The sequence below is a fragment of the Ovis aries genome, chromosome 2 (genome assembly GCF_016772045.2).
Source record: "Ovis aries strain OAR_USU_Benz2616 breed Rambouillet chromosome 2, ARS-UI_Ramb_v3.0, whole genome shotgun sequence".
NCBI lineage: Eukaryota > Metazoa > Chordata > Mammalia > Artiodactyla > Bovidae > Ovis > Ovis aries.
In genome coordinates, this window is record NC_056055.1 from 131334271 (window position 1) to 131347218 (window position 12948).

The following is a 12948-nucleotide window of genomic DNA, read 5'->3' on the forward strand; positions in this document are numbered from 1 at the left end:
GAATAATTGTTTTATTTATGATCGATGTAAGTTAAATACCCTATGTAATGTCAGAATACATTTATAAACATTTTTCCTGTATGCAGTAGTTAAATGCAATGATAAGGCAATACTGCCACCTAGAGGGAAAAGTATATTTAAACCCTATCAATTAAAAATTAAATTATGGACAATTTCATCTTAAAATAGTTAACTGATGCCTGGAATTATTATTATCAATTAGAAGCTGTCTTTTTTTTTCTTGACTGTAGATAGCTTTATTCAGTACCCAGATTCTTGAGCTGATGCTGTTGTATTTTGAACACAAAGAAAAAATGATGAAAACTGTTTTGGAAGAAACTATCAGTTTAACCAAAAACTATATAATCCTTATTTTAGTCACTAAGTCATGTCCGACTCTACGCGACCCCATGGACTGTAGCCAGCCAGGCTCCTCTGTCTGTGGGATTTCTCAGGCATGAATACTGGAATGGGTTGCCATTTCCTTTTCCAGGGGATCTTCTCAACCCGGGGATTGAACCCGAGTCTCCTGAATTGGCAGACGGATTCTTTACCACTGAGCCACCTAGGAATTATAGAATCCTTAGGTTTCAAATTATCCACTATAAGGATATTTAAAAGAAGTTCAGAGTACAATACAATGAGGATGTGAGGGTAAACAAACACAAAAGATACTTAAAACAGCAGTGCACCACACTTGGACCAGAACAGTTTCCAAAGCACAGCTATACCCCTAGAATTCTGCAGAATGACTAATGGGAAAGCCTTGCAATTCACAAAGCATATGGGCATGATGAAGGCTGTGGGAAGTCTTACAGGAAAATGAGAAAGGTTTACCTTCTGTTAACCTCAAGTTGCACAAGCATGTTGATTACAGAAATCTTGCTTCCTTCAACACCTATTTGACATCGCCTTTCCCCCCAGAATTGGGACCACAGAGAAATTTAGAGTTATGTTACCATATTTTCAATGCCCTCTCTTTGACTGTATTTTGGGGAAATACCTTCTGGTGTCTTGACTTTTCTAAACATGAAACAGTAGGGCAGGGCAAGGGAATTCTTTAGGATTAGATCTGATTCTCATACAGAGTTACAGCAGATGAGAATAAGACTCACTGAGATTTAAAACAAATTACTTTCAAGTAAATTACTTGTCTCTGTATAGGTTAAGATCCGTACATGGCTCAATGCGGAGCCATGGATTTTGAAACCCTGCCTTAAACACTTCCAGACTTTTCTTCCTTCATTCAAATCTAATGACCCAAAGAGTAGTTCCTTGCCTTGGCACTCTTTGACCTCTGCCATTTGACTTTCAGGTCCGTGTCTCCAGCGGGGAGGATCTCCACATCCCCCATCAGATCCGTCAAGTCGCCCTTACTCGTCCGGAAGGCTCAGACACCCACGATGCCCCCAGGCCCTGAAGTGCCTCCCCCTTGGAAGCAAGAGGGCTACGTGGCTTCATCTGAGGCTGAGATGCGAGAAACCACGGTGACCAGTGCTACTCAGATCAGGACAGAGGAGAGATGGGAAGGGAGATATGGGATCCAGGAGCAAGTGACCATCAGCGGAGCTGCAGGCGCCGCCGCCAGCACTACCTTCGCAGCAGGAGCTGTCGCCGCTGCGACTGCAGAGGTACTGCTGGAGCTTCCTCCTTCCTTTCCTGTTCTGCTTTCTCCCACCAGAATCCTGCCATGAAACACAGTCTGTATAGGTTGAAGGAAGATGCATACGAACATAAGAATGCAACAGAAAGTGAAAACCGAATTTGGCTTATGCTCTATGAAAATGCTCTGCATGCATGCATGCTAAGTCACTTCAGTCGTGTCTGACCCTTTGCGTCCCTATGGTCTGTAGCCCTCCAGGCTCCTCTGTCCATGGGATTATTCAGACAAGAGTACTGGAGTGGGTTAGCATGCCCTCCTCCAGGGAATCATCCTGACCCAGGGATCGAACCTAGTTCTCTTATGTCTCCTGCGTTGGCAGGCGGGCAGTTTACCACCAGGGACACCTGGGAAGCTCCGCAAAAGCTGTGCTCTGTGAGATATTTATAAATGTGGATTTTAGCAATACATACCATATCTCTCTTAGCGGTAATAAATGCTTATGCACACGTCTGTTTTACTCTTGATGACTTCGTTTCCACTGTGTTTTGCATTTTCTACTGGGCATGTCATTTCGGAAAGTAATATGCTTGCTCATTGCCAATCCAGGTGAAACAAGAAACTGACAAGAGCGCAGCTGTTGCCACCGTTGTTGCTGCTGTTGATATGGCCAGAGTGAGAGAACCAGTTATCAGCGCTGTAGAGCAGACTGCTCAGAGGACAACCACGACTGCCGTGCACATCCAACCTGCTCATGAACAGGTGGGTGTGGGGCCGTGCAGACTGAGCTCTGTGTGCAGATTTCCTGGGTTGAACCAGGGTTCAGATGGTTTTGAGGGCTGAGCCCTCCATGGCCAGACTTTTAGGACATTCTGACCTGGTGGTCTGAGACCAGAAGTATTCAGGGTATAAACACACTGTGTCCGGTCTCTGTCAGGCAGGTCGGCAGGTAAGAGGTACCTCTCAGGAGGTCAGACAAGGGGCAATCCTGAGTTAAGACAAGTAAAGGGTGGCTGAGAAGTTAAGCTGAGCAAACAAGGTACACACACATGCAGCTGTAGTTCCAAAACGGCCCATCCAGAGCTCAGTCTTTCCAGGATCCAGGCCAGGAAACCATGATTTGAGGGCTGCCATTACGTTTCTCTAATCTTTCCCTAAAGAGCTTTGCTTTTACTTTCCTCAAGACCTATGTGACATTTGATTCATAGCTGGAAGGTGTTATAAATCCAAGATAATTTCCCACCTCGTATTTGAATAGATTTTCTGTTATAGTTTAAAATCACTCTAGCTTTCCTCCTTATCCTCTTCTGTGTGACATTTATGTCTTTATCCTGATTTATCTTTGTACCTTTTTATATAAGGCACATTACAGTGTTACTTTTGTCTCCCCTGTGAAAATCAGATAAGAAAGGAGGCAGAGAAGACTGCTGTAACTAAGGTGGTAGTGGCCGCCGATAAAGCCAAAGAAGAAGAATTAAAAGCCAGAACCAGAGAAGTAATTATGACAAAACAAGAGCAGGTGCACGTAACTCATGAACAGGTGAAAATGGTTTTTGATATGAAATTGTTGTTGTTGTTATCAGTGTCAACCCAGATAGTGCTGTTTACAAGGAAAGGTGTTGTTTTGTGGGCAACATGTTGTTTTGTGTCCCTGGGCACTAGATACCAAAGTCTCTTAGAGTCCCCAAATGCTTCCCTTGTGTAGACAAAAGAGGGCTCTGGGAACACACACTGGAAGTAGAAACAGGGGTCTCTTCTACACTGACATGGAGATGCACCGACCACCTCTGAGACTGTGAGGGAGGAGTAGATGCTGAAGCAAGAACTGGGAAGAGCGGTAAAGGACATCAAACCCACCGTGCTTTTGAAAATAGCTTCGCAACTGCTTCCTGAGTTTTTGGAAAAACATTTGAGCATGGATTTGAAATGAGGTGGAGAATCTGGCCCTCTCAGGTCAAATGACCAGAAAAAAAGTGAAGAAGACAGCCTCGTGATTGGAGGCATTCAGGAGCAGATTAGCTAAGACCACCTGATGGGGCTGTTGGCCAGCTCTGCCAGTTGTCAGTTGGCTGGTTTGGGAAGATGACTTCCAAGCCTCTTTTAACCCTGAGATCCTGAATTTCAGTGATGATGCTGAGAATGACAAAGAGGAAAATGGGGAAAACTGCCCCTCCCCCAGTACTTTCCCCTCGCATACAACTTAGCTGTCCAGATCCAAACACAGTATTTTCTGGGCTTCCCAGGTGGCACTAATGGTAAAGAACCTGCTTGCCAGTGCAGGAGACTTAAGAGACGTGTGTTTGATCCCTGGGTCAAGAAGATCCCCTGGAGAAGGAAATGGCAACACACTTCAGTATTCTTGCCTGGAAAATCCCACGGACAGAGGAACCTGGCAGGCTATAGTCCATAGGGTTGCAAAACGCTGGACACGACTGAAGCAACTTAACTCACAGGGGTTTGGAAAACATTTTACCTAGGATATGGACAAAAATGTTTTCCCCATGTCTCAGTTTTAGAAAGGTTAAGTCTTGATATTCCAAACCTTCATAATATTTAGGATGTTTTTCAAAGCAAATGCAAAAATATTGTATAAATATGGATTACAAATCATCTGTGTTTGAGTTTTCATTTATAAAATTGAAGAATCAGCATTACTTGTAAAGTCTTCTAATAGCCTGTACTCTAGGATTTCCTTTAGATGACAGAGTGGCACAGAATAATACTGCCGTATACGCATTTATAAAAATTGGAAGTCTTTTTAAAGAAGACTACACTCTCTAATTCAAAGCAAAGGGTGTTGAATCCATTTCTTTTTCTCTAAGCAGCATAACTTATGGTTTAGACAAAGAGCATGGCACTATTAATGAAAATGAGATCATTTTATTTAGTGGACTCTCTGGAAAAGGACTTCTTTGATTTCCTATTTTGTTACATTTATTAAACATTATGTCAGCTTTCATTAGAGATCAGCAGACAATAAGGTTTGTTTTTATTGTTGATTTCAGATGAGAAAAGAAACTGAAAAAGCATTTGTACCTAAAGTAGTAATTTCCGCAGCTAAAGCCAAAGAAAAAGAAACTAGAATAACTGGAGAAATTACTGCAAAACAAGAACAAAAACAAGTAACTCAAGAAACAGTAAGTCCAGTTTTGTAAATGCCTTGTAATCTGTTGAGAAATATCACATCTCAGACAGCTACATGTTCCCTCTAACCAAAAGCTCTCAGTGGAGGAGTCTTCTGTGTATATTTTCTTTTTGTTGTTTCTCTATGTCTAGTATTGAAATTCTTTCATGATAGAAATTCTACTCTCATTGCATAATTTTCCACTCAACTGATCAGTTTCAAGAAGATTTTCGACTAGAATAGTTTGGGGCACGTCAATGACATTTCTAGAGCACACTTAACCAGAAGATAGTGATCACTCCAGCCTAGTTACCCACTGGTACAATCAGTTTTTCCATGCATAGCTTAAACTGTAACACACAAACTTTACATAGTGTAAGATACGCATGTATGTCCGCCCTCCCCCCCCACCCCCGCCATACACACATACACTAGTCATGAACACTTCAACTAAATATCAAGTGAAAGTGAGGAATTTCAACATCAGGGAAAACCAGTACTTGTAAAAAAAAGTGAATTCCTGGTTGAGCAACAGTGACCCAGAAGTGTTTGCTGGTTTTATGCCATAGAGCCAAGTTGGAACAACCTCAAAGTCACCAAAATCAACTTCTCTCTGGTGTATTGAATCAAGCTTTAAAGGGTCTAGGAGGAGGCCCTTTCTTGTTCAAGTAGATTTTTTCTTGTTCAAGTAGATTTCAGTGACATTGAGGTTGTTCCAACTTGGCCAGCGTCTCTTAATCTCAAGCTCTTTGTTGATCTCAGAACTACTTTTTTAAAAGGTGCAACTCAGACTCAAAAGCTGGTCAGAGGCCGTTGGATGAACTTTTCTCTCCTTACAGTGAGTGGGAGAGTTTGAATGCACAAGAACCTAAGTTGCATAATCAAGAGCATAGAAATCCTTGTTGCCATTGCAAGGCTGATAACTGACAAGTTCAATAACCATAGTTGTTTAGCCATTTGCCAGTGAGTACTCACTAAGTTCCCTAATGTGTCAATATATCTCAAAGATGAGGACTTTTCAGTTTTTAAAACAATTTACTAAGGGGCAGGTAGGCAGAAAAGAAGTCCGTTTCCGGGTGTTAAACACAAGTGTAGGCCCTTTAAACAGAACTGTGGTATTTCCTCTCTCACCACTAAGCATTCTATATCCTCCTGAATGTTACAAAATTAACTTGCCATTTCTCCTGTGCCTTTTGAAACTCAAACCTTTACTTGACTCTGAAAATCAGATAATACAGAACGCTGAGACAGATGCTGTGTCCACGGTGGTAGTTGAAACTGCCAAGCCCATACAACTAGAAACAATTCTGGGAGCCCAAGAAGAAATTGTCACACAACAAGATCAAATGCACATAACTCATGAAAAGGTGACAGTTCTTGCTGGTGTGAAATTCATTCTTGTTTCATTCCATCTACAAGCCACCTACATTTTCATCCTAGGTCTTAAAATGATCACTTTTTCACCTTCTCCTCCTCTTATAACTCATACAGGAAGCTTCACGATCTCTCAAGAACATTTTGCTATCTGTCTAGCTTTCACCACCACTTTTCATTCCTAACTTTCATATTTCCTTTGGATTATTACTAATATAATACTATAATTCACTTTAATATTTAACATGTTTCTATTGAGGATTCCAGTGTACAAGTCAATTGATATAATGCAAAGTTATGTGTTATTGATAGCTCTATTTGCATTTCCCATAAATTATGAGAATAATGTGGAAAATGCATCCTTTTATTGCTCATCACATTTTTTTGTTTTAGACTGAACTTACTTTGATATTGCTACTAATGAAACAATATTGATGATCAAAGCAACTCAAATGACAAAATGTCCTTGAGTAGGAAGAAATGTTCTTGCTTTCTCAACTTTGACTTACCTTTTTTTTAAATTAGAGCTGAATGAGATTTAATGATCATTTTCTCACCTTTTTTTTTTAATCATATGACCAGATATTGAAAGAAACTAGGAAAACAGTGGTACCTAAAGTCATAGTTGCCACACCCAAAGTCAAAGAACAAGATGTAGTGTCAAGAACTAGAGAAGGCATCACTACCAAAAGAGAGCAAGTTCAAGTAACTCACGAAAAGGTGAATACAGATATTCAAGATGGGAAAAGTTTATCTTTAAACTAATTTCGAGTAAACCATTAACTGCGATGTGTTATGAATTATTAATCTGTATTTTCCTTTTTGAATCCCCAACTAAAAACCACATGGTGAATGTATGACTTTTTCTCATTATCTGCACCTTTGATTTTCATTCATCTGTAACATTTGTAATTCATTTTATTCACCATTATCCTTTGCATGAAGATTAGCCTGATTTCTAGAAAGCAATATATGGAATCATCTGGAGATTTTTTTTTTCTAGTTAACATTTCTAAGGTTTGTGATTCCCAGTCAGTGTGTGCACACACTGCCCCAGTGAAAGTTAACTTCTCTTGTGTAGTTAACCCTGAATAACTACGTCTTGCATCCCCACTAAGAGGGGGGAAGGGTCATTCCATATTCGTCTAAAGCCCTATGCAATTTAAACTTGATTTTACTGTGATAATCAGATGAGAAAGGAAGCTGAGAAAACTGCCTTGTCTACAATAGCAGTTGCAACTGCTAAAGCCAAAGAACAAGAAACAATACTGAGAACTAGAGAAGAAATGGCTACTAGACAAGAACAAACCCAAGTTACTCATGGAAAGGTGACTATTGCTATTCCAGTGTGAAATCCCCTATTATAATACACTGATACTAAATCTCATGTGAAATCCTCTATTATAGTACTTTAATACCAAGTCTGAAAATTTCTTACGAGACTTTTATTAACCTAATTTATTTTTAGTTATACAACTGGAAAATTAAATAACAAAGTATTTATTATTGTTAATATTACTACATAATCCTTTCCTCACTGACAGCTTTACTATTATTTTCCATTTTTTATTATTGATGTCTAGAATTCTCCAGAAGTTGATGATGGAAATTGCATGCAGGCTGTATAAAATTATAGTATTTTTATCTTTAGACTTGTACACATGGATCATTCAAAACTAAAAGCAGGGGTTTCATTAAGGTAGTCAATTTATGCACATATTTTTTTCACTTTTAAATGTGTTAATTTCTTAATTTTATGGGTATGAAGTTTCAGTTACGCAAGTTGAGTAAGTTCTAGAGATCTATTGAACAACATCACGCCTAGAGTTAACAATACTATATTGTGAGTTTAAAGAGTAGACATTATGTCAAGTGTACTTACCACAATAAAACATGAAATCATGGGAAATGGGGAAAAAAAGAAATTGCATGCAGGCTAATTTTAAGAAATGCCATGGACATTTAAAAAAATATATATGTGTAAATAATGACTTTTACTGTCAAGAAGATAAAGATTTTGAGGGGTTCATAAGTTTGGTATCTTATGTTGTATAGTATGGGGTTATTTTAAGAAATAACCTATAATTTTCATTATGTGAAACTTTATCTTTTTTCTCTCTGCAAATATCAGATGAGAAAAGAAGCTGAGGAAATCATAGTGCCTGCTATAGTCGCTCTCACTAACACTGAACAAGATGCAATATTAAAATCTTGAGAAGCAATTATCCAACCAGAATAAATACACACAAACTATGAAAATGTTGTTTGTAGCATCTATTTGTGGCTATGAAATTTCCATGAATTAACCTACTTCCTATGAATCTATGCCTTGGGTACTGAGTAAACTATTCACCTAATTTTATTCTTCATTGCTAATACAGTAACTGGATATTAGCAACTAAAATTTTTCAATCTCTTTAGTATCATAACATTCCTTTCTGTATTTCCCTCAGTCCTGTTCTCTACATCTACATCTTTGGGTTTTTTCCTAAGACACGATTTAGGATCAGCTGTTAAACATTACCGAAGTCTAATATTGGGCTTCCCTCGTAGCTCAGTCGGTAAAGAATCTGCCTGTAGTGCAGGAGACCCCAGTTTGATTCCTGGGTTGGGAAGATCTGCTGGAAAGGGGATAGGCTACCCACTCCAGTATTCTTGGGCTTTCCGGGCAGCTCAGCTGGTAAAGAATCTGCCCTGCAACGTGGGAGACCTGGGTTCAGTCCCTGGGTTTGGAAGATCCTCTGGAGAAGGGAAAGGCTACCAACTCCAGTATTCTGGCCTGGAAAATTCCATGGACTGTATGTATAGTCCATGGGGTCACAAAGAGTCATCCATGACTGAGTGACTTTTACTCCACACTCAAGTCTAGTCTTGAATGGCATATCAACCTTTTCAAAGTCTCATTGACATCAGAAATTCCAGTATGTAACATAATCTCATTATTTTGTTTGTTCTGAATCCCACAAATTTGACTATCTTATTTGTGTTATTTAAAATTACCTAAGAATGGAAGCTAAGAAAATGTCTACACCCAAAATAACAGTTACTAGTGCAAAATCTACTGAATCAGCCACACTGCCAAGAACTAGAAAAGGATTTGCTATTAAGCAGGGACAAATGCATCTTTCTCATAAGGAGATGAAAACTGATACAGTGGAGGTGAAAAGCGTTGTTTCATCCCATTTCATCACCAGTTCTCCTAACTTCTCATCCATCATGAGTCACTGTGCTCCCGCTGTTCCATTTAGTTGCTTGACTGATCAACACATTAGAGACAATTAGATTCAGTCCAGTACTTTCAGTGGAACAGCATTTCTAGTTGTGAAAAGTCAGATTAAATAACACTTTGCTAATTATTCTCAGCTTAAATTGGTAGGAATCGAGCTCTCCAATTCTAGTCCAAATCTTCCTGATTATCTAGTTTAGAAAAATATGAGGGATATTAGAGTCAGAAAGAAAGAAATAAAAGCGGCTATCAGCCTAGAAAACTCATTTGTGATTGTCCACCAAAATGAGGGTATGGGTCCACCAGCATATGTATATAGAGTTGATATGTGTTAACTCAGGAAAAAACATATAAATGCTTCCTTAATTTAAAATATCTTACCATAGTTAAGATTCTTTTTTTCCATAAGTTTTAAATTAAAAATGTCCACCAGCATATGTATATAGAGTTGATAGACGTTAACTCAGGAAAAAACATATAAATGCTTCCCCAATTTAAAATATCTTACCATAGTTAAGATTCTTTTTTTGCATAAGTTTTATTTTATTTACTTTTAATTTAAATTTATTTTAATTGGAGGCTAATTACTTTACAATATTGTATTGGTTTTGCCATACATCAACATAAATTAAGAATGACATTCGTCTATGTCAATTGGTGAGTGACAGTTTCTTTGAAACTAAGGTTTCTCATTATTAAAATAGAACAATTTATTTCATAGACTGGTTGAAAGATTCAAATGAGATATAATGTAAATGTAATCATTTTACAGGCAAAGTTATTTATTTATATAAACAAATATAAATCTGTTGAAGATGGTGACATTTTAAAACATCTCTAAAATTAAAGTCAACTTATGGCCCATGTGGTTTAAAAAAAGAAACAACCAGATGAATTAACTTAAACCACCTAATCCTCACATGTATCTTACAGTTTAAGATGCAGTCTAAAGTGAAATGGTATCTATCCTTCTTCAAGGCAGATTAAATTGTTTGTGGCTTCCTGGAAGGAGAGCTGGATGAACCCTGTGATCACTAAAGGCCCAATTTCATCTCAAAAATACCTCATTTATATATGAAATGGTTCAGATCACTTACCATTTGAACAGATATATAGAGGCAGTACACTTGAAAAATATTTCAGATGCAATCTAGGTTCTACTCACAGCAGCAGAAAACTGGACATTAATAAAATATTCCAGCATTCTTTTAAACAGCACTGATGGACATGGTGATGTGATGTTTGCAATATGCTGTTTCCAAGAATTGCACAAAATCATAATATATGAGCCATATCAACTGGCTTGCTTGCTATCAAAGAGAAACTCCTTTGCAAACTGTGTTCCCATTTATGATAATCATATTCATGGAAATGAGAAAACAACATTTCGTTTTCCTTCTTCACTTTAACTTTCAGTGGTAATGACAGTAAATTGAACTTTGCTGCGAAAGGTTGTTTTCTTGAATCCAAATAGGATAACACTTTGATTTGCATCACAGCATCTTCATTCATGTGTTTTCAGAAAGATATTTTCTAATAAGTTAAAAATTTCTTATCCCTAGGGAATCATAAGTAAATTAACATGTTCCCTGTGTGTTCACAAGCTTTCTTGTTATCTCAGATTTGCATGTGGGTAGACAATGCTGCAGCAGCTGATTTTTTCTGGATGGGACTGTGACAATATTTGAGGGCATTTTTGTCATCACTGTCATTGCACCTACACCAGACGGAATGATTAGCCCCAAAGTTCTGACTTCACAAGTGCTGTCTGTCTGCCATGGACAAAATACTGGACAAACTCAAACTTCTTTACCATATTGTGTTGTCCTGTGTTGTGTTTGTGTGATTTAATGTCTAATTGAGCCAGGCTTCATAGAGTGTATCTAACTAGACGTCTACACATTGTAATGATCAGTGAAACATTAAGTCCCTAAATGCAATTCTAAGTCACATTTCTGGAGACATTAACATAGTTGTGTAACATGGGCACCATCTGTCCATCACGCCTTATAGGCATTTGTCTTTTCTCAGTGACTATCCCAGGAGGAAAAGTCCCAACCTGACTTTGACACTACTGAGTGTTAATTCTGGAACCTTGTCTGCAGGTGGGCGTTGGGAAAAAGGCGGAAGCTGTAGCAACAGTGGTTGCTGCAGTCGACCAGGCCCGAGTTCGAGAGCCCAGAGAACCCGGGCATGTTGAAGAATCATACGCTCAGAAGACCACTTTGGAGTATGGATATAAGGAGCACATTTCCGCCACAAAGGTAGCTGAGCAGCCCCCACGTCCAGCCTCAGAGCCCCACGTTGTCCCTAAAGCAGTCAAACCTGTAGTGATTCATGCTCCTTCTGAGACTCATATCACAACTACTGATCAAATGGGAATGCACATATCAACACAGGTGAGTTTGGACCCACTGCCTGTTTCTGGGAAAGCAAACATAATTGCTGTGGTCATCTGGTGAGCAAGGGTTTCACTGAGTTCCATTTCCATGCAGATCAAGAAAACTACAGATCTAACAAGCGAAAGATTAGTCCATGTGGATAAACGCCCCCGCACAGCAAGCCCTCACTTTACTGTTTCAAAAATTTCTGTTCCTAAGACAGAACATGGATATGAGGTAAGAATTTAAAGATCATGACAAAGAAATGTTAGGCTTATAGGGAGAAAGTAGGTTGTGTGATATGGAGCATTTTTGGTGAAGGCAATACAGGCTAGTTTTTGGCAATGTCTGTAGACTCATGTAGACTCAGAAGCCCCTAAAATTCAATTACTGGAACTTGCCCAGCAGAGAGAGCCTAGACTATCAGATAGTTTTCTGACACCTCTGAGAAGACACAAATCCATACTGGCTTCTCTCTGTTTTGCATTCTATAAAAGGTTCAGTTCAGTTTTCCTTATGCTGTGAGATATTTCAGAATGACATAAATGAGAATTGATACCGATACCAAAGACAGACACTGAGAAGTCACGTGTTTGTATACTCAGGATAATAAGATGGAGACGTGTTACTGTGTGGTGGTTGGGCTGGACTGTGGGATCACACAGGCCTGGATTAGCACCCTAACTCTGCCCCTTATTAGCTCTGTCATCAGGAACAAGTTAGTACAAGTGAAAACCTTAGTAAGTTGATAAGATCTAATAATCCTCGGTATTAGTCACAACTGTTCTTACTTTGAGGTTTCCCAAGCAGCGCTAGGGGTAAAAACCCACCTGCCAACGCAGGAGACATAAGAGACAGGGATTCAATCCCTGCGTTGGGAAGATCCCCTGGAGGAGGCCCTGGCAACCCACTCCAGTATTCTGGCCTGGTGAATCCCATGGACAGAGGAGTCTGGTGGGCTACAGTCAATGGGGTCACAAAGAATCAAACATGACTGAAGTGACTTAGCAGGCGCACATTCTTATGTTACACACCCGAGTCATAGAATCCAAGCTATATGCTTCAGAGAATTATAAGGTATATTTAATACCTGCATTTGGGATAATCTCAAATACCCAGACAGCAACAGAATAAAAAGAGCAAGGAAACTCATAAAATATTCTTCTAAGCTTTTTCACTTTCACCTCTCATACAGATTTGTGGCCGAAGCCTAAATGTTCTATTTTAAAGTAGTTCTTAGGAA

The 12948-nt window shown here is 39.0% G+C and overlaps 1 protein-coding gene across 2 annotated transcripts in view; it reads left to right on the plus strand.

The window, feature by feature from the left end:
- The window catches only part of TTN (titin), a 277391-nt gene that overhangs the window by 10783 nt on the left and 253660 nt on the right, over positions 1 to 12948 (plus strand). For both annotated transcript variants that reach the window (XM_060409682.1, XM_042244888.1), the window contains exons 7-15: positions 1316 to 1631; positions 2210 to 2362; positions 3003 to 3140; positions 4606 to 4737; positions 5954 to 6091; positions 6681 to 6818; positions 7289 to 7426; positions 11430 to 11723; positions 11820 to 11942. In XM_060409682.1, coding sequence (XP_060265665.1) covers positions 1316 to 1631; positions 2210 to 2362; positions 3003 to 3140; positions 4606 to 4737; positions 5954 to 6091; positions 6681 to 6818; positions 7289 to 7426; positions 11430 to 11723; positions 11820 to 11942 — 1570 coding nt within the window. The remainder of the gene's footprint in view (positions 1 to 1315; positions 1632 to 2209; positions 2363 to 3002; positions 3141 to 4605; positions 4738 to 5953; positions 6092 to 6680; positions 6819 to 7288; positions 7427 to 11429; positions 11724 to 11819; positions 11943 to 12948) is intronic.